Genomic DNA, 18,780 nt, shown 5'->3' with positions numbered 1-18,780 from the left:
CGAAACATCCTTAATATCTTTCACTGATCGTTCACAACGGACAAATAGCTCGTTACGTACCTCTTGAACTAATACCTTAATAATTGATCAGATGAGAAACGTTGTATGATAAATAATAAGTATAATTTTCAACAAGCTCCTTTTGCACGTAATGACCTCTTCATAGATTATCGCAGAAACAAGATCAAATTACTTATACTTTTAAAGCTTTCTTAAATCTTTTTTTACACAAAGTAAGATATCATATTTAATTACACTTTTATGCTGAAAAGTGGACGTCATTAACGCCTCACAAACTTTGCGGTCTTTGAAAAACTTTTACCAAGCCTGTGAACGATCTATACCTCGGGGATTCTGTCGAAGAAAATATAAGTAAAGAAAAATCAGGTTACTTTACTTGTACTTTCGAAGGATTTCACGCAGCTCGGTTACTTTGTTGCCACATCACCGCGCATGAAACTTAGAAACCAATCCGTGGTGAACATTAGCAAGGGATTTACAGAGCAGCGATGAAACGCTTCTGTTAACCCCGGAGAGAGACTAACTTTTCAAAGTGGATTCCGTCGAATCCGTGATACGTTAACGCAATTAAGCACGGCGAGTTAATCTCGATGTTGCCTCGATGGCGCATCCATCAGTCGTCAGAATCGTACACGTTCACCAAGTGAATGCTCTTTTGAACATGGAAAAACGTCCGTAAACCCGAGTAGAAATATCAATTTTCGTCACGGCGCTGATTTATCGACACTTTTCGCATGCAATCGACACGGCTATCACTCACTTTGCGAACAGTTCTCTTACGTAAAACACAAGCGCAACGTGATCGGTTCGAAGTGCCCTCTCGTTCGTGTCTACACGTCCGTCAAGGACAACAATAAAGAGAGGAAAAAGATTCGTCTCCTTGGTAGTATTTCCTTTTACAAGAAATATTTATTGTTCTTCTCTATCATCAATTGAAATTCGGTTTATTTGAATTACGGTGAAATTATAAAATATAAATGAAATCTATATCTTGTTTTTATTGAAACATTTCTTATCTCTTATTTTCTCTTCCTTTCTCTCTCTCTCTTTCTATGTAATAAATTCAACTAATCTTACTTGGTAGTTTAAAGATCCTGTAATATTTTTGAAGTTCGATACGTCTTACAAACAATTCTCTGCGATCATTAAGTTAAATGCATGAAAGTTGAAAATAACATTTGGAAATTTGAAACATGCTTTTTTAATTCTACCTATTTAGAAATTGAATCTAGAGAAAATAAATTATATTTATATTGCTAAACAAGATTCAATATTGTCTTCGTATACGAAAAAAGAAGTAAATGAATTTAACAGATACCTTATATGGTTCCTATTGGTCGCTTAATTTTCTAATTACTTGGCCGTAATTGAAATATTTATTAAAAAGAGGCTGTTGTTTGTTTTATCGATGCCGAGCAAAATTCTTGATAGGTCCAAATTCGCGATTCCGGGCACTGAATTCACAGAGTCGGCTTGACATTCCTTCTTCGTATCGATCTATGCGTCCATTAATCATTCTGTGGCAAAACTACCGCGTTTATTTCGTGATAGTAACCGGCGATGAATAACCATGGTCACATTTCGCCAAGATCTCGAATTCAGAGTTTCACGGTTTCACCCTCTTCACTCGGCTATTTGTCATCCGGCATCCATCATTTTTAACACGTTGCGTATCACGATATTTTAGTTGGAATTTCCAAACAAGTGTGTATCACGTGTGAGATACCCACGATCTATTGTGTTCTCTAAAAACACATATTCTATGAAAACATTAATATTTTTGTTTTTTTTTTTTTTTTGGCGAGGTCTATCGAAATAACACACTTTTAGGATTTTTTATATTTTAACGTCCTCGCAATGGGTAACCCAGTTTTTAGATATAGAATACTCTGAAACAAATTATAATACGTTTGTTCGTTCCTATGTGTACGCATGCTACGAAAAAAATGATACGTGCTGACGTGTGTTCTACAACAAAAACTCACATGAGAATGCACAGTTTTGATTATAAACTACCTTACTGAAAGTATATGTTGCATATAGATATGCAAATTAGTTTTCTTCGCACAAGATATTCGTAGGCTTGAATATGCTGGCAAACCTAACGAAACTTCAAACGAGGTTTAGTCTGTTTGAATCGCATTTCAAAGCAGCCTGGTTTCGGAAATACAATTGAAGATGGAAAATTGTTTCTCTGTGAGCTTACATAAGCATAGTGCTGTCTCGCGCGCCGTATTTTTACGGGAGTTTATAAAAGGAATCACAAAAGTAGCTCGTTCCGCTTCTAAAACGATACTCAATGTTTCTCGATACTCGAACCTTCTTTGCAAGTCATTGTTCCGTCTAGTACTTATCAACATTTAAGATCTTCTTTGTCTTCGTACGAAATACCACATTACATTTAATGACAAATCAGACGACAGCATTGCAGCATAATAAATCGAGGAATAGAATGAATTTTCACTTTCCGCTAAAAATTAACCAAAATATCTAATATTATGAATTTTTATAGCATGATGTAACTATGCGTCAAAGGATTAATAACGAAGCATAAGAAAATTTATTTAATTTCAGAAAGCTTCGTTCTAAAATATACATCGATTATTTTGTAAAATAAGGAGAAATGACTTGGATAATAGTCGTTTCAAGGCTTTGCAATGGAATTAAGTCCATAAGCGTAACAGCGGTAAATTATTACGGCCTTGTGCATAATTGCACCGTTTCTTTAGTCTAACGTAACAACTCGCGACTCTAAGAAAAGACGACACAATTGTCTTCCTACTCCATGGAAGAGAAACTTTCCACCCTTTTCCGTCGAGAGCTCGTCTAAACTCTTAACCCTCTGAGTAGACTTTACTTCGACAGTGTTCCTCGTTTTACCTTGGTGAGATGCAACGAGTCGGATCGAATGTTTCCAGAGGACGCCAGATAAACAAGGGGGAAAAAAAAGATATTAAAGTTAAAGAGGGACTATGAAACTACTCCCTCGAAACCAGCCTTCTTCTTTTCCATTCATCTGTGTTCACTTTTGATCGACGTCTTTTAGGATCAACGTGTCTTTCTCATACCCTGGATCATCGTCATCGTCACGATTTGTTTTATCGATGTGGGACATTCCCTGTACCTGTTCATCGCTGCGGTAAGTACAATTTTCTTTAGATATACTAAGAAAATAACTTTAGATGGTTTTATATCGGAATAAAATATGTATAAAAAATATCGGAATTTCTAAAAGTACTCGATATATTACGTACATTTACAAAATAAATCGCCTGAAAAAACTCATTACGTGTTTCACATATAACAAATGGATCTAGCAGTGAAAGTCGTGACGAAATTTCTATAATATTTTCGTTCGGTCCATCTATGATATTTTTTCCTCCTTTCGTGAGAACAAACCATATGATTTCTGGTTTTCGCGGAAAGAGAATACGCCTGTGATAATTGCGTGCTTGCGTCAGTCGGTGAGAACATCTATCCAAAAGAATGATACATCGATGTTTCTTTCGCCGAATAAAACACAAACCACGGGAGGTCTTTCGTGGCAGCGCGATTGAGAATAAAAACTAAAAATGTAATTTCAAAAGAGATCATATTTCGAAGGCACGGGTAAGCATTCTCGCGCTTCGCTAACCCACCATTTGCCGATGCAATTCTTCGCAGAAGCTTTCGATTACGAATTCTTCGACCCAGTTTCGGAAGCTTCATTTTTAGGTTCACGCTTTTAAGTTACGACCTCTGGGTAATGAGACCTTCTCTAAACATTGGAACGTTGAATATGAAAAAAGCGCTCTTTCATTCGGAGAAAATAGGTTCGTTTTATCCAGTCGCTTTATTGGAACAAGAAATTTTGGACCGAACCCAAGCGAACTCGCATTACATCATAGAATCTCGACTCTGGCATGTTTTTTAACAAGCAAGTACTTTCGAAGAATCGGTTCAACTACTCTCTAATCTTTCCCCAACAAGCGCGATATCCGAATCGATTGATAAAATCATGGTCCGTACGTCTCTGGGAAACTTTGTTCGTTTTTCGCTCAAAGTTCTTTACTCGCCCATTAGAAACTTTCGCCTATTTTTAAAATTGTATCCCTCGACAGCTTACAACTTTTATACAGCGAGTTTCGGACGGACACACAAGTGAAGACATTTAATGCCATTCGTGGATTATATCGAGCACTTCCTCATACGGCACACAGCCACGCAATTGCCGTTGTCCGGCGTTTTATGTCTCGAAGAATTCGTAGTATGACATAAGAAAGGAACATGAACTGTTTACCGGGCCGCAATCCAAACTCTCTTTCAGACTTTTCTCCTTTACTCTTCCTCTGTCGCTCTTCCGTCGTTTCATGGGCACGTTTCCCACAGCTGCGACGTTTTTCTCCGTAGTTGGTGCTAAAGGGGTTAGACTGTCGTTCAACCGTGTGATTCGAGAGCCTCGAGTGCTTTTGTCTCGTGATTTTCATGTATTTCAGGCACCAACTTATTGTGCATTCGCGCATCTACCCCATTTTGATGTCTTTAAAGAGAAAACCTACTTTGCGTCTTCTGGTTCGTAACGTTGTATCGTACAACAAATAACTTACGTATGCATTCGTACGTTTGAAAGCTTTCAAGATACTTTCTCGGGAAATGCAGATATTCTGGATCAACGAGTTTGAAAGGTTTCAACACATTTAAACGAACAAGGCTATTTAAAATTTGTTTACTCGTGGTATTTCAACGTTAGTAGCGAAGCTAATTATTCTGTATGTTTGTAGTATGTTAAAGAACGCGAACTAATTTATTTTAAATTCACGAATACAAAACGTTTTGACGTTAAAGAATCTATCTATTCAATAGTCGTGCTGTCATGATGTTTTGATACTTATATGTAAATAGTCAACGTGTTTTGCATTTATATATCCACTCCACAGTAATACTGATCTAAATTCATGAAATCAAAACATTTGGACGTTTTTAATGAATCGGATGTGCCGTCTTTGCACAGATGAATCTTTTTACATATAGTTCTGATAATTTGATAATTTTAACGCATCAATTATTTTCTTCTCTTTTATTTTGAAAGCGCAAACATTTGAAATAAATTGACCCAGCCGAAATATCATGGTGATTATCTAAGATATGCACTGAATCACTAGTATGAAACTGCTAATAAACTATATATGATACACTTTCGACATGGGGATACGAGAGATTTCGAAGTACTTTGACCGCGCAATTAATGCGTCGAAAAGTTTTGTTGATTTAATTGTATCGGAACTGGAATTTTGTTGAACGAGAGCGACGCTTCACGAGTTTGAGCTGACAAGTTCTGAAACTGCCAAATGCTGATTAAAATGCCAATCGAGATAACTGTTTATCGTGATCTTTGGAAACTGAAGCCGATCCTTCGCTAATTACGTTAGTTGAAAGTGATTAATTTAGCGAATCGAATTTTACCGTTTAGGATAGAAAAACGTTCACAAATAGAATTTCGATCATAATTGAATTTTCACGAAGTTAATATCAGGCATACTGTGTTATCGTAATTGCGTTAACCACAGTATCTTATCTTATCGCAGTCTACTTAATTGAGATTTCTGTAGCCACCTGTGTATGATGAAGATCAATTCTTGGTTAAATCGTATTATATCACTTCGTGTATACAATGGAATGTGATAACATCATTGACCTATTCAAATCGGATCAATAAGCAACAGCCGAATAATAGGTATAATTCCTTTCGTGACCAAGTTAATAGACATAGAAGTTGACGTCGAAATAATGACAAATACCAAGATAAACAAAATTCTAAGAATAAGTAAGTTAAAAAGTACCTACTGTTATTGCGGAGAGATCTCAATTTTTCAGTGAAATGGTTCTCATATGTCACTCTGTTTGAAAGGAGAAATACAAGAATGGTAGAACAGTGAAGCAAAATATATCCTAAAAGCATACGAATTACAAATGCATGAAAATGTGCAAAACGGATAAATATGCAACGAAATAAACGAGAATATAAGAGTACACGATAATACACAGGGGAAAATGCACGTGACTGGAGTCGCATGCCAAGTGTATTCCGTGCGCCAGGCGGCCAGATGCAAAAGTTCATTCTGAAATAACAGCGCATCTGACGGTATTGCACGCCGCGCCGGTACGCGCAATCTTCATTAACGTTCTTACTGTTTGCGCGTCGAGCTTTTTTCTCGTAAAGCAAAAACAACGGCGACAAAGTATTCTTCATTCTTTCCCTCTTTCTTCATTTCATGTGCGAATATCAAATTATCATATCATTATTAAGTCAAGAATTCGGGCATTTTTTACTCGTAAACGCGTCCCCTGTTTTAATGGCCTTTTCCCTATCGGAAACGGTAACGAGAACCGGTAACATCGATGCAAGATATCGCTCGTAATTACACGAACTACTATGAACTGATGCACTCGTCCTCTAAGTTAACGATACATTTCGTGGCTCTGTCACGATGCAGCTATATAAAACAAAGCGAAATTTGTTCGCGAAGTTTCTTTCTTAATCAAAGATTGTCAATTAGAACGTGTACGTTTTTCTGTTAAAATGTATACATTTTTTATTTTCTTGATATGCGGAATCGATTAATTATAAATAATCTAACATATAATCGAACGATATTACGAATTTAATATAACTACAATCGGATTATCACTAATTAAACAGTAATTATCTAATCAAACAAATAGCCGTACCAGAAACTCAAATATTTGGACATTAGCGTTTAAAAATCGAAATTGATCAAAGTTATATTCAGCGGTGCTGTTATCCTATTCATAATGAAGAAAAATCAAGAGTCATATTTGTTTTATAGCACCTACAACGTCAGAATTTTAAAATATGTCTTTTCTACATAATACGATCCCTTGTTAAAAAGTCATACAGCACAGCATGCAAACAACGTTCAATGTAAATTTACTCCTCATGAAAGGCTTTTGTATTAACTACCATGTACTCGCCGCAGGGAATCGAATAGCATTTTACAGCCGGTCTACGCTCAATACATAAACTCGATGCGAATAATAGCAAACATCAACCTTTTACTGCCTCCCTGTAATCGATTTCAGGAATTGCAACGATTCCTCAATTGTTCGACAAAATCTGTGTTATTACAATGCATCCTTTAGGGTAACTATAATGATAAACAGGAACTACGATGATGGTTAGGAAGAATTGTAGAAGAAAAAATAATATACTGTAAAGTGTTATATTACATTAATTATATTACATTCACAAGATATTCGTCGAATCGAGTAATTTAATTTTATCCCGATCTTGTTTCAGTCCACTTTTGACCCGACGAAAGTGATGTTATACACATTGAACTTCTTTCTTCTCTGCCTGAACGTGAGTATATATACATTTTAGGAATCAGTTTGTGTAAAAAATAATCACATTCCAGAGATATTCCAATTTTTTCTTTAATTAAAATCATTCATCTATAGATCATCTATTCTTTTAATTAATTTCTAAAATACGCTTTCTTCCATATAATACAACTTTATTGAAGCACAACAGCATAATGTACCATCGATACGCCTCACATACGCATCGACTTTTGTTTTCCGTTCCTGACTTTGATTTTTATTTTCAATTATAAAACATAGGTAGAAAGAATGTGTTACGTTATCAGATGACCAGGCGCCGGCTTATGGGCTATATCCCACGTATCCTTTACTTCAGATATATTCCGTGTTGTGCGTGATCTCCCAGTATCAAGAATATATGGCCGGTCGAGGCACCATCGCGGATGACTACGAATACAGGGTCAGTATTCTGAGAGTCTCTCAACGGAAAGAGGAACGGAATAAAGGACGAAAAGTTAAGTGTACTAACTGTATTGTCGAATAGTTAGCGTATTGTTGTCGACGAAATTAATCGTGAAAATTATGAATAGGTTCGAGAGTAACGCCTGATAAAACATTGAAGTTTATTATTTAGTCAACATATGATATATGAATTTCATATACGAACCCTAAGACAATTTTTTCTTTTCCCGAGAAATCGGGTACTATTATTAGACTATATTATTAGATTGCTGTGATAAATATATTTCAGAACGACATTAAATAACGATTGTCTGTCCACAAAATTATTGTTCCCATTATGTTGTAGTGAAAGTTATAAAGAACAACGAGCGAGAACATCTTCGAAGGAAATCCAATTATGTCTCACCATCCCAGAAATTCTACTATTCTAAAAGAATTAGTACTCCAAGGCTGTGAAAAGGTCTCAAAAGCATCGATATCGGACAATCTTATTATCCAAATGGAAACTTTCTGTTACTTAATCTGAATTCTTATCCATCATCGTCGTTTCCTTTCTCATGCTATTCACATGGTTTCTTCAAATGCTTACGCATTCCATTAATTCACAATAAAGTCGTACACGATAAAAATAAAAAGAAAGAACCATGTATAATGTATAATGCGAAAAAAAGAAGATTATTGCGAAATATTTTATCGCATGACGTGTCATTAACACAGATAAGTCGCACGATCAATATTTTATTGCTCCATAAAAGAACGATAATAGTACATAACAATCCGAAGCAATCATAAACAATTGCGCTTGATATTAGATAATTAAAGACTGTGAGCAGTATCGCATATTGGATTCTTCGGATTAAAATTATTTATCACGATAATATGAAGAGATACTTATATGCAAAGAGGCTAACCTGATGGTATCTTCCGACATTGATTAATGTAGATTGTGTTACTGATGACGTTATACATGCACATCGGTGTACAGATCGAGCTCGTATTATTAGCTCTCTTCGAACAGTGTTTGACGTCGCGACATCCCTCGTAGCGAAGGTTGCTCGAATAAGCGTCATTCAGAATGACTGACATCTGAAAAATTCAGGGTAGCACCGATTTCGTCTCTGATATACGTTCGTCCACTCGATAAAATACGATGTAATAAAACGTTTCCTTAAAAATATCCCAATACGAATCGCGGCAATCAAGATTAATTCAAACACCATAAAACAAAAAGTTCGTTCACAACCTTCGTACTAGCACGAACCAGATTATCTGAGACGATCTTCAATTTCGATTAAACTCCTCTCGCGCCAGCTCTCGTACACGAAACTCAGTTATCTTGCACTCGCGCAGGAGTTTCAAAGAAAAACTGAAAAACTCCGTTTACTCGTTATCTTTCAAAAAGAAGTCGATTGCATCGAAATTCAATTATAAAATGGGTCTTATGAAGTGACCTTTGAAGGTTCCAGCAGTGAGGTATGCCATTCAGCCGCCGACTACGACTGCAACGTCCTGTTTGAGTTCTCGAAGGGCTCCGACCAATAACGAAACCAAAGCGACTGCAACACCGACGCAGAGTCCTACCACCGGTCAGAACACTCTCTCCTTAGAAAAAAGTCCTGTCACGGGACGACCATCCAGAAAACACGTCCAATTCCCTGACACAGCGCCCGACAGCCAGAATGGAAAATCCGGTAAGTGCACGCTCGCTTTCTGCATGCATATGCACACCTCCATTCCATTCTGCATTTCTATTCTGTATTCAAAGAAACAGATTAACTTAACTTCATTTTTTCTGAAATTGAATCATGTAAAATTTAACAACGCAAACTAGGATGCTAGAATAAGATTTCAGTGATATTTACAAGCCTGATAGATGAGACAAATTAACTTCAGAAGCACGCAATGTGAAATTTCCAATTTATTGTATTATCAAACGTTCAAACGGATAATTATATCGTCGACCTAGTTTGTAGCTTTGCTCCATCTTAAATTGATCGTAGAGAAGAGCGGTTGTTTCAGTTAAAGGCTAGGATACACAGAGTTTGAGTTGTTACTTACGAAGTGTAGTGGTGAAGAGTAGTGGTGAATAAATTATAGGGATCACTTGTACGTGCGAGTTAACATCGATGGAATTCACTTTGTCGCTTATTCAAACAAGATTCTAGGAAAATATGTTTTTGATCTTTTTCATTAATTAGATTCGTCTGTATGTAACACGTGCTTCTATGCTTTCTCTTTATGTCACAACTATCACTTACCTTGATCTGTGCTTTCCTGTCGCCATGCTAAACGAATCAACGACAATTTCGAAACATCACATTCTCACTATGCATGTATGTCTACGTATATATGTTTCAGAAGTTCCAATCACGATGTTGGTACTTCAAATCGAAGCAGAGAATGAACACGCGACATCGTCGACCTCGTTGAAGCTTGAGGAAGCCACGATCGATCAGGTTCTTCTGTCTCAGAAAAATAGCTATAGTCAACACACCTGAAGTTTAGACTCTGCCTGTACCATCGACGTGAAAGCTAACAACAAAATTTTCTTGCCATTTATTGCCGGTTCTCTTAGCTCTCTGAGAAATTCATGCGGCTTACGAATGGTTTCACACCACCAATGAATAATTTATCCTCGTAAAAGACGTCCTTGAGTACAAGCTAAGCTGTGAGACAAGAAACCGACGGTTGAACACTATCGCTATGCTAGTTCACTCAACGCGATGGTCTATTCTTTATATCAGCATTTTGATCGATTGCCACCTCTGCTTTGTCGGTTATTTCCAACTGATAGTACCCGCATATCTGACTCTTTGGTTTTCTTGCGATATATTTTACATTTTACATTTAACGTATTACATTTCGTGCTATATTATTGTTAGAAGTCAATTAAAATTGTCACAGGAGAAGCGTCATCTCGCGAAATATACTCTACTGTCATTCGAAGAAATTTAAGACGTTCGCGCAAAATTAATGTTTTAATTTCATTTATTGGTATATCCATACGCGCTAGGTTCTTTGGGTTATCGCGGAAGCCGTAAAGTGTACAGGTGCAGAATCAGAGGCGATCGAGTTGAATGTAAGGACAAACGTTTGCGCAACTGTCGATCAATATTGACGCCATTCTGTGACGATTCTGTTGTCACGATAACGAACTTTGATCTTCCAATTGAAGATTAGCGCTTCAAACAATACTCCAACTACTTCAGAAATCGATCAGCTTAATCCAGTGTCCGATACTGTTTCAAAATGAACGAACATCCCTGTGTCTTTAACAGAATGTACATTAAACGCGAGTAAAATTGTCCAATCAAGCTGACCAACCGTATTTTTGTATTATACATTTTTAGACAAATTTGTATTTTCGGGCGGAAAGAGAACATTCTTTCTCGTTTACAATGCAATTTTTGGAAAATTATTTATTTCGTATCGATTCAACTACACCCTTGTCGAGTTACAATGCTTGTTCCCTGGTTTCTATTACGGATTACGCTGCTCGAAATTCACCCGCTACGAAGTAAAGTATGTACGATTCCAAATATCGATATGAACTCGGCGATTTCCAGACTGTTCGTATCCTTAAATGTACATATTACTGTAAATTACAATATGTGTCGCAGTACCTGTTTATATAGGTTCCAAAATGGACTTTTAAAAGGTTGTTCTAACATTTTCAATAAATAATTTATGTGGTTTTTTAATAGATGCTATTTTTATTTTTCGGCAATGACATCTTCTCATAATTAATCGTAAACTTTCAAGCTTCTTGACTCATTACACCTTTCAACCAAAATAATGACCTGATTAATCACTTTTTTATTCCCTCGATAAAATTCTTCCTAATTTCCAATAACGATTCTCTTTTCGTTTCCGGAAAGTAAAACACTAGAAAGAAGATACTGAACGTGTTCAGACTGGAAATAAACCAAAAGACAAAGGAATATGCGTTGTGTTCGAACATGATCTCACTCCAGACATGCAACGCGATAAAAGACCATACGAAATTTATACAGAAACAAAAGCTGATACACGTTGCTTTCGCGTAGATTGGAAATATTTCGTTTACAACAACGAAAGGTACGCTGGCCAATCCTAAAGAGTAGCTTATCGTGTAAAATAATACTGCTACGAAGGACAACAGCCGAAGATTCGTGGTATCTACGGCGTTCTCTTGCATGCAGAAGTAGACAGCCAAAAGGAAACTGCAACTAGAAACGCCTATGGTGGATATAACCATTAGAGGTCTTCTTCCTAAACGATCCACCAAGCTAATGTACATAAGATACGAGATCAGATACACCGTTGCTAAGACGATGCTGGTGTAGACCCCCTGCAGTTGAACGTCGTGGATCTCCTCGAAGATCGTTTGGGCGTAACCGATAAGAATAATCGAGCATGAGAACGCTTGCACCGTCATTACACCTGTGCCGATTAAGATCGCAGCTTTTCCTCCTAAAAAGTTGAATGCTTAATACATTGTGAGCTATGAAATTGGCGACAAAGTTTGCTTTATGTTCGATACTACGGAAATTTATAAATTTTTTAATTTGACAAGGATTTTTTCGAAGATTTTATTTACCTGACTCAGAAATTAAGTGTAAGATAGAAGACAATATCCCATTGCATCGAGGACTGGATTCAACCGCTCTAATAATAGAATCCATTTCCTCGGTAACGTCACCCGAACCGCGCAAGAATATCAAAGAATCCATAGCAGCTGCGAATTTTTTTCGGCGCAGCAAGTAATAAGGAGTTTCAGGGCACCAAATAAATATCAGAAATTGCAGCATTGCCAATGATATCGCCACGTAAGAAAATTGGTGCACGGTGCTAAATGAGCCGATTACACAGCTCAAAAGATTACTGCAATAATGCATTAATACGAAGCAACTGCACAAGGCACCGCGAATGTGCGCAGGAGAGATCTCTGTCACGAACATCGAGCCACTCGTGAAAATTATGCCACTGACAATCCCGCCTATGAAACTGGCCATGTACAGATTCTAAAAATAGGAAAAATCAAGTTTGAAAAATATCACAAGTTCATTATGCTTTTAAAATGTGTTATAAAAATTCGAGGGTGATTATTTGATAAATAAATATTTTGAAAGTTCTGATTTCATATTTACCAGAATCGATGGGTTCCATATTCTTAGTAACCAACTTAGGCAAGTTGGAATAATAGTAAGCAATATCGAGATTTTTCTGCCTAGAAAGTCAACGATGAATATCGAAAGAAAGCAACCGAACGCTGTTCCAAGTTTTAATAAAGATGCTATCCAGGAGGCTTCGTCGATAGCAATTTTGGAAGGAAAGTCGTCGACTGAGGATTTTATTATCATTGGTGACGTCCATTCCAAAAACAGACCCGCATTTAATTGGGCCAAACACACTGTCTTAATGCAACAATTATCGATATCATAATTTGTAAATTAATAATTCACTTACATACAAAATAGATAATACTATTTATAGAATTTCTTTTACCTACGAAAGTTATCAAATAAAGTCTTGCGTTCGACATGTTCGCAACTGCCACGTGACACACTGTTCGAATGTTTTCACTAGAAAAATTTAGGTTTCACGACGGATATACCTAATTACATCGATAAGAGTTTTCTACTATTAGTCTTTCCTTCGTAACTATTTCGAAGGTGAACAAGCCGCGATAACGATTGTTCCAGCAAGGTGTTTTAATTATCATGAATCCACGTAAGCGTGCTTCGAAAGCAACTACAATAGATGGAAGTGTGTGCATAAAATAAATGATATTTATTTTACGAGATATATTAGATACGTAAATAACATTCGTGCGGAAATTCTAAATAGTTTCCATTTCACATCTATAGTATAATCATCTTTTACATGCACAAGCAATAACTATCATATGTACCGGTATGTACTCGCAATCTACAACACGGATAACGACATTAACTACTTGAATGCTAATTAATGTGCGGCACGGATAACCAAACGTTGAACATTAATCTCATTACATTTATTTAGTTTATTGTTAATTTTTTCATGGAGTTTTATGAAACAACGTATGTATCTTCCTGCATTACTTGGCGTTCCTCTTTTTGTGAGTAAACAGGAAACTTTGTCAAAATAAACATTTGTTATCAAGCAGAAAATTACTTCCATGTATGTATAATAATTACGATATTTATCAATATATAAAGTAATTTATTTATAAATAATCAAATCTTTTCATGAAATCACGGTATAACAGTTGGTTGTAGATTACATAATTACACGTGAGATACATATTACGTCTGACCATTGTCCGAGATCACTGTCAGTAGTAACGGTTTATATACGCTAAGCCTCAGTAGTAACAAGCTGTATGGATCAGACTGCAATTTATGCAATCTAATAACCTAGCTAGGTTGCAAGATGTACGTGATAAAGTCAGGCAATAAATTATATTTGTCTATCAATTATTCAATTCGTTTAATTATCAAATAAAGATCAAGCATGAATACTGGAAATATTTCTTTTTAATGAACTGTACGTAATCTTCAATCCATTATGTTCAGTAAACGATGTTCGCGAAACTTTTAATAGACTTTATTAAGGTTAGAAACTAAAGAGAAGCGGAAGTTGCTTATATGATGAAATTTAATTGCAAGGGAACACGGTAACAAAGTGGCTTGTGCTAGCCGTGTATGCAAAACATGTTTCAGGCATGTAACGTTGCACTACTCTGTGAAACAAGCCTTCCCTTAGAACACCTTCCCTTTATTATGTTACAACCTGGGATCTTGAAAAATATTTTTAAAGATGAAGTTGCAAGCGCCGAATAAGACATTATTCTGTACTTAACGATGTATTATTACAAAATTGAATTACATACACAGAGGCAGACTTTTTATTCCCTAAAATGTCTTGAATCTCCCTGAAAGTCCTGCGCTTCGTTTCAGGTAGTAGAAACGCGATAATCAAAGCATTTATGATGGTAAAACCCACAAATATAAAGAACATCACGTACATACCGATCTCCTTCATTACGATACCAAACATTTTACTGGTTATGAACAGACAAATAGTACTCAAACATGATTGGTACGCAGCACCAAACGTTCTCAAATTCGGGGCGAAAAGTTCGGAAGTAAGAACATACATGACGGACGGCTGACCCAAAGATGTCATGAATGCGAAGAGAAAAATACCGATTACTGCGATACTACTTACAACGTCCACGTGATCATTTTTCTCCAAAAGTAAACTACATGTCCCTATGATGAAGCTAGATATCCCACCTCTAATAACCGATACAAGGAAGATAGTTTTGCGACCCATACGATCTACTAGCAACATGGTGCACACAGTACTCACACATCCGATTGTTCTTGTACAGCTAGTTAAGACATAAACAAAACATAATTCTTAAATCGTGAAATCTAATTATTAATACGAATATATTTATACATTTTTCCATGATTATAAAATGATATTTAAGTCGCACATTCGACGAAGACACGTCAGATGATTAAACTTAAAAGCATACGTACTTTATGCTTGATTTTTTTCCGAACGCAATGAAGATGTCGTTGATATAAGCCAAGATTATAGCATTGCCAGCAAATTGAGACGTGACGACGATGGAAGTAACAACGAGAAGCACTTTTCGATTGTTTGACACGAGAAATAAATCCTTCCATTTGCATTTCGCCACACAGTTCTCCGTATCTTTTACGATCATTTGTATTTCCTTCTCTTCAAAAGTTTGCCGAAGTCGAGTCAAAGATTTCTTTGCTTCTTCATAATTTTTATGAAGCACCAAATAATATGGTGTTTCTGGCACAGTCAGCAAAAGTAGTCCCGAAAGAACGACCAGCGTGGTTGGAAAAATAAATGTGTTTTTTGACGGCACGAAAGCGCTGTATATGTACATTAATAAAACTCCGAGTTTCATTGAAAAAGCCTGGCTGGAAGTAACCATATCACGATGATTCACTAGCGCTATCTCGGAAAAATATATCAATATTAATGGGAAGCACATTCCTGCACTAATACCCATGACTGTTCGTATTGTATAAATTGCCTGAAAATAATGATTATTTAAATTTATCAATAAAATATGAAAAAAAAATTTATCTTGAAGAAATAATTATTATACGTTCAATGAAAAAGTATGTTGTTCGATAGTTATACCAAATCTGTGTCATACAGAAGATGCATCATCCAACTAAAGAGAAGCAGTATTAGAGAGCAGAATAACATGGATCTCCTGCCCATGTGGTTTCCCACAAGAAATACTATGAATCCACAATTAAATCTCCAATTTGTGGGATTGAGGCGATCCAGGTTATTTGGTCGATCGTTACATTCAGTAACGAATTTGCATTCTCCAAATTTTCTATCAACCAGGGCGTTCATCCAAGATGAATGCCCAGATTAAGCGTAAGTATATTCACTGCAAGAAAATGGTTGGATATATCGAACCACATGTATGATACGTCAAATATAGAATAGAAATACATACCTACTATTATCGATCGAATATATGTTCCGTTCGCCATGTTTTCTGAAATGTAAACTGCGGTCTCCCTAACGTGAATCGAACAAATAAAGAAAAAGAAAATAATTACTGTCTTTCAAGAGATAACAAAACGTTCCTAACTACCTTAATGAATCATAATTGTTCTAATCCTCACTGACATTTTGTCATATAACTAAATTTTTATAATATAGCATTAATGTATCTTTTTCATTATTTCGAGTTACAAGAATCTTTTGTATGGATTAGAAAATTTTTATGCATGACTTTTTTATCCTAATTGCATGTATATTTCAATGATAATTTCAATGTACAATAAAAAAAATGTTTACAACTTTTATTACAATTTATATCCATGCAACTGCTCTTGTATCTCCTGCAATGTTTTCCTCTTCGTTTCCGGGACGCAATAATATATAAAAACGGTGCCTAAAGCAGTGATTGAAGAAAAAAGCCAAAACGCGACGTATATGCCGTATTGTTCCACGATACTTTGATAAGACAAGGTCACGGCAAAAGCGCAACAATTGCAGCACAGCATTCCAATCGTACTGCCCAGCGCTTTAACGTTCGTAGGGAAAACTTCGCTCATCATAGTGAATGGAAGTGCGGCCAGGCCGAAAGCATACGTGACGATATAAAGTATTGATCCAGCAGCTGGCAACCAGGTGATCTCACTAATATCCATTTCGATGTATTGAAGGCAAAAAAATAAACCAATGAGATAGGTGGAGATGGTAACGCCGGACGTAGAAATTAGAAGCAAAATCCTTCTGCTGTACCGATCCACTATAGACGCGCTGAACACAGCGCACATCACTTGTACGCCACCCAATATCATGGTCAAGTATTTGCCTTGAAGCTGGTTTTTCGTCGCGTTAAAAATTAATTCGGCGTACGAAAGTATTGCCAAGCTTCCGCTCCACTGTTGAATTACAAAAAGACCCAACACAACTATCAACGCTCTACAAAACAAGAGAAATTAAAGCCATTTAGTTTTAGCTCATCGAGCTATATCCTAATTGTTTCTACAGAAACTTTCAAAATGATTCGATATCTTAAAGATTTATTTTCTTATTACGTATACTACTAGATCTCACAAAGGTTCGTAATTATTTTTCCCTGGATATTTGTTAAAACTTTGCCAATTATGAAATAAAAACGCACTTCCGATTTCCCGAGACGCTGACCAATTCCCATAATCCGGTGTTATTAGATAGGTCGTATTTAATGGATTTCTCGATCATCTCCATTTCTTTAGAAACATCCGTGGCTCCTCTTAATTGCATAAGACACGTTACTGCTTCCTGATTTCTCCCACGACGCATCAAGTGATACGGAGATTCCGGTAACGATATCAAAGAGACAAAGAAAAGGATCGGTATCAACGATGACGCGAGTGCAAGATTTGTTATAGAGAGAAACGGGCCTATTGCCCACTCAACGAACAGACCAAATTTCGCAGCTACAGTTAACGTGGACGTTAATGTTCCTCTTATATTAGCTGGTGAAATTTCACCTATATACATAGTAGCGCATATATATCCAAATCCGTTACTTAACCCGCAAACGAATCTGCCTGCAATCAATTCCTGAAGAATAAAAACGAGTTCTTTGTCAATAATGACAGTTTTATATACGTACTTTAAAATATTTGATAAGAAAAATATCGAGCTTATATCGATTCTAGTGTTGTAGACTGAAACCGGTAGTCGACACATATCTGTTTGCGTGGCTTAAAGCATTAGCCATATCTGACAGAAATCAAACAGTCAATTCGCAAAATAATTGTGGAGTTATATCAATTAAAAGGTTATAGCGTAACATTGAAAATCTTATCCCTTATTTTCTTTTTCACTGTTACTTCCGTGTGTAGTAGAAATATATTAATAAGTTACCCATGCCGATGTCGCGAAAGCTATCATCATCCATCCTATCACCCCTGGTATCGCAGTGAAAGCTAGGGTCGTCTTCCTGCCAATTAAATTTATAACGTAACTACAAAGCACCGATCCCACAGCTGAAGCCAGGGTGTAAATAGATGATACCCATGCAGCCTGCTGCACGGTCAAGGGTATAGGACTATCGTCTTGCAATAGAAGAGACAATGAAGGTGATGACCAGCCAAAGAATAGACCAAACGATATCATGCCTAGATTACCTAGTAATCATCGATTAAAAATATTTTTGTATGAAATTCTATATTTTTGCTTTTTCTCTAGTGTTTTAACAAGTTAATCTCACTGAATAAAGATACAAAAATAATATAATAATATACATATTTGACACAACTTACTAGCAAAGACAGCTAAGTACACTTTCTTCATGGTTTCAATTAGATATTCACAAAACAAATGAACAATTCAGCATTAAAAGATCGGTTGAACAATTAAAATGTTGCAGATGATGATTTCTTGTGAAATCCGTGTAATGTATTCTTAATCACTAAATGAGTACGTTGTTATCAAGCAGGA

At 36.3% G+C, this 18,780-nt stretch overlaps 3 protein-coding genes across 7 annotated transcripts in view; 1 reads left to right on the top strand and 2 right to left on the bottom strand.

Moving 5' to 3' along the window:
- Positions 1-11,504, top strand: part of LOC122569588 — a 22,216-nt gene extending 10,712 nt beyond the window's left edge. For 2 of the 5 annotated variants that reach the window (XM_043730829.1, XM_043730831.1), the window contains exons 4-8: positions 3,068-3,160; positions 7,319-7,381; positions 7,718-7,855; positions 9,263-9,494; positions 10,162-11,504. In XM_043730829.1, the coding sequence (XP_043586764.1) occupies positions 3,068-3,160; positions 7,319-7,381; positions 7,718-7,855; positions 9,263-9,494; positions 10,162-10,301 (666 nt within the window). In that variant the 3' untranslated portion in view covers positions 10,302-11,504. Of the gene's footprint in view, positions 1-3,067; positions 3,161-7,318; positions 7,382-7,717; positions 7,857-9,262; positions 9,495-10,161 lie in introns of all 5 variants that reach the window. The other 3 variants (XM_043730832.1, XM_043730830.1, XM_043730833.1) reach the window with 3 other exon arrangements.
- Positions 11,189-16,200, bottom strand: LOC122569584 (facilitated trehalose transporter Tret1-like). Its single transcript, XM_043730823.1, has 6 exons — positions 15,961-16,200; positions 15,318-15,850; positions 14,998-15,163; positions 12,933-13,199; positions 12,383-12,806; positions 11,189-12,255 (listed from the first exon to the last, which is right to left on the bottom strand). Exons 1-6 carry the CDS (start codon positions 16,183-16,185, stop codon positions 11,612-11,614), a joined length of 2,259 nt encoding a protein of 752 aa, XP_043586758.1. The 5' UTR covers positions 16,186-16,200; the 3' UTR covers positions 11,189-11,611.
- Positions 16,201-18,780, bottom strand: LOC122569586 (facilitated trehalose transporter Tret1-like). The gene is made up of 4 exons (XM_043730826.1): positions 18,603-18,780; positions 18,205-18,467; positions 17,474-17,898; positions 16,201-17,271 (listed from the first exon to the last, which is right to left on the bottom strand). The coding sequence occupies exons 1-4, from the start codon at positions 18,631-18,633 to the stop codon at positions 16,647-16,649; spliced, it is 1,344 nt and encodes a 447-aa protein (XP_043586761.1). The 5' UTR covers positions 18,634-18,780; the 3' UTR covers positions 16,201-16,646.

Source organism: Bombus pyrosoma, linkage group LG7, assembly GCF_014825855.1.
Source record: "Bombus pyrosoma isolate SC7728 linkage group LG7, ASM1482585v1, whole genome shotgun sequence".
NCBI classification, from domain to species: Eukaryota; Metazoa; Arthropoda; class Insecta; order Hymenoptera; family Apidae; genus Bombus; species Bombus pyrosoma.
Note: the sequence above shows the minus strand (reverse complement) of the source record. Positions and strands in the feature narration are given on the sequence as shown.

Excerpts from the sequence above, each read along its gene's own strand:
- LOC122569584 (XM_043730823.1), bottom strand. The coding sequence starts at position 16,185 with ATGAACGCCCTGGTTGATAGAAAATTTGGAGAATGCAAATTCGTTACT. Across the intron at positions 13,200-14,997 it reads AAAATGATCACGTGGACGTT|ACAGTGTGTTTGGCCCAATT; the intron begins GTAAGTAGTATC and ends TGTTGCATTAAG. Across the intron at positions 12,256-12,382 it reads ACACTTAATTTCTGAGTCAG|GAGGAAAAGCTGCGATCTTA; the intron begins GTAAATAAAATC and ends TCAACTTTTTAG.
- LOC122569586 (XM_043730826.1), bottom strand. The coding sequence starts at position 18,633 with ATGAAGAAAGTGTACTTAGCTGTCTTTGCTA. Across the intron at positions 17,899-18,204 it reads CTTTCGCGACATCGGCATGG|GAATTGATTGCAGGCAGATT; the intron begins GTAACTTATTAA and ends TTTATTCTTCAG. Across the intron at positions 17,272-17,473 it reads AGCGTCTCGGGAAATCGGAA|AGCGTTGATAGTTGTGTTGG; the intron begins GTGCGTTTTTAT and ends CTTGTTTTGTAG.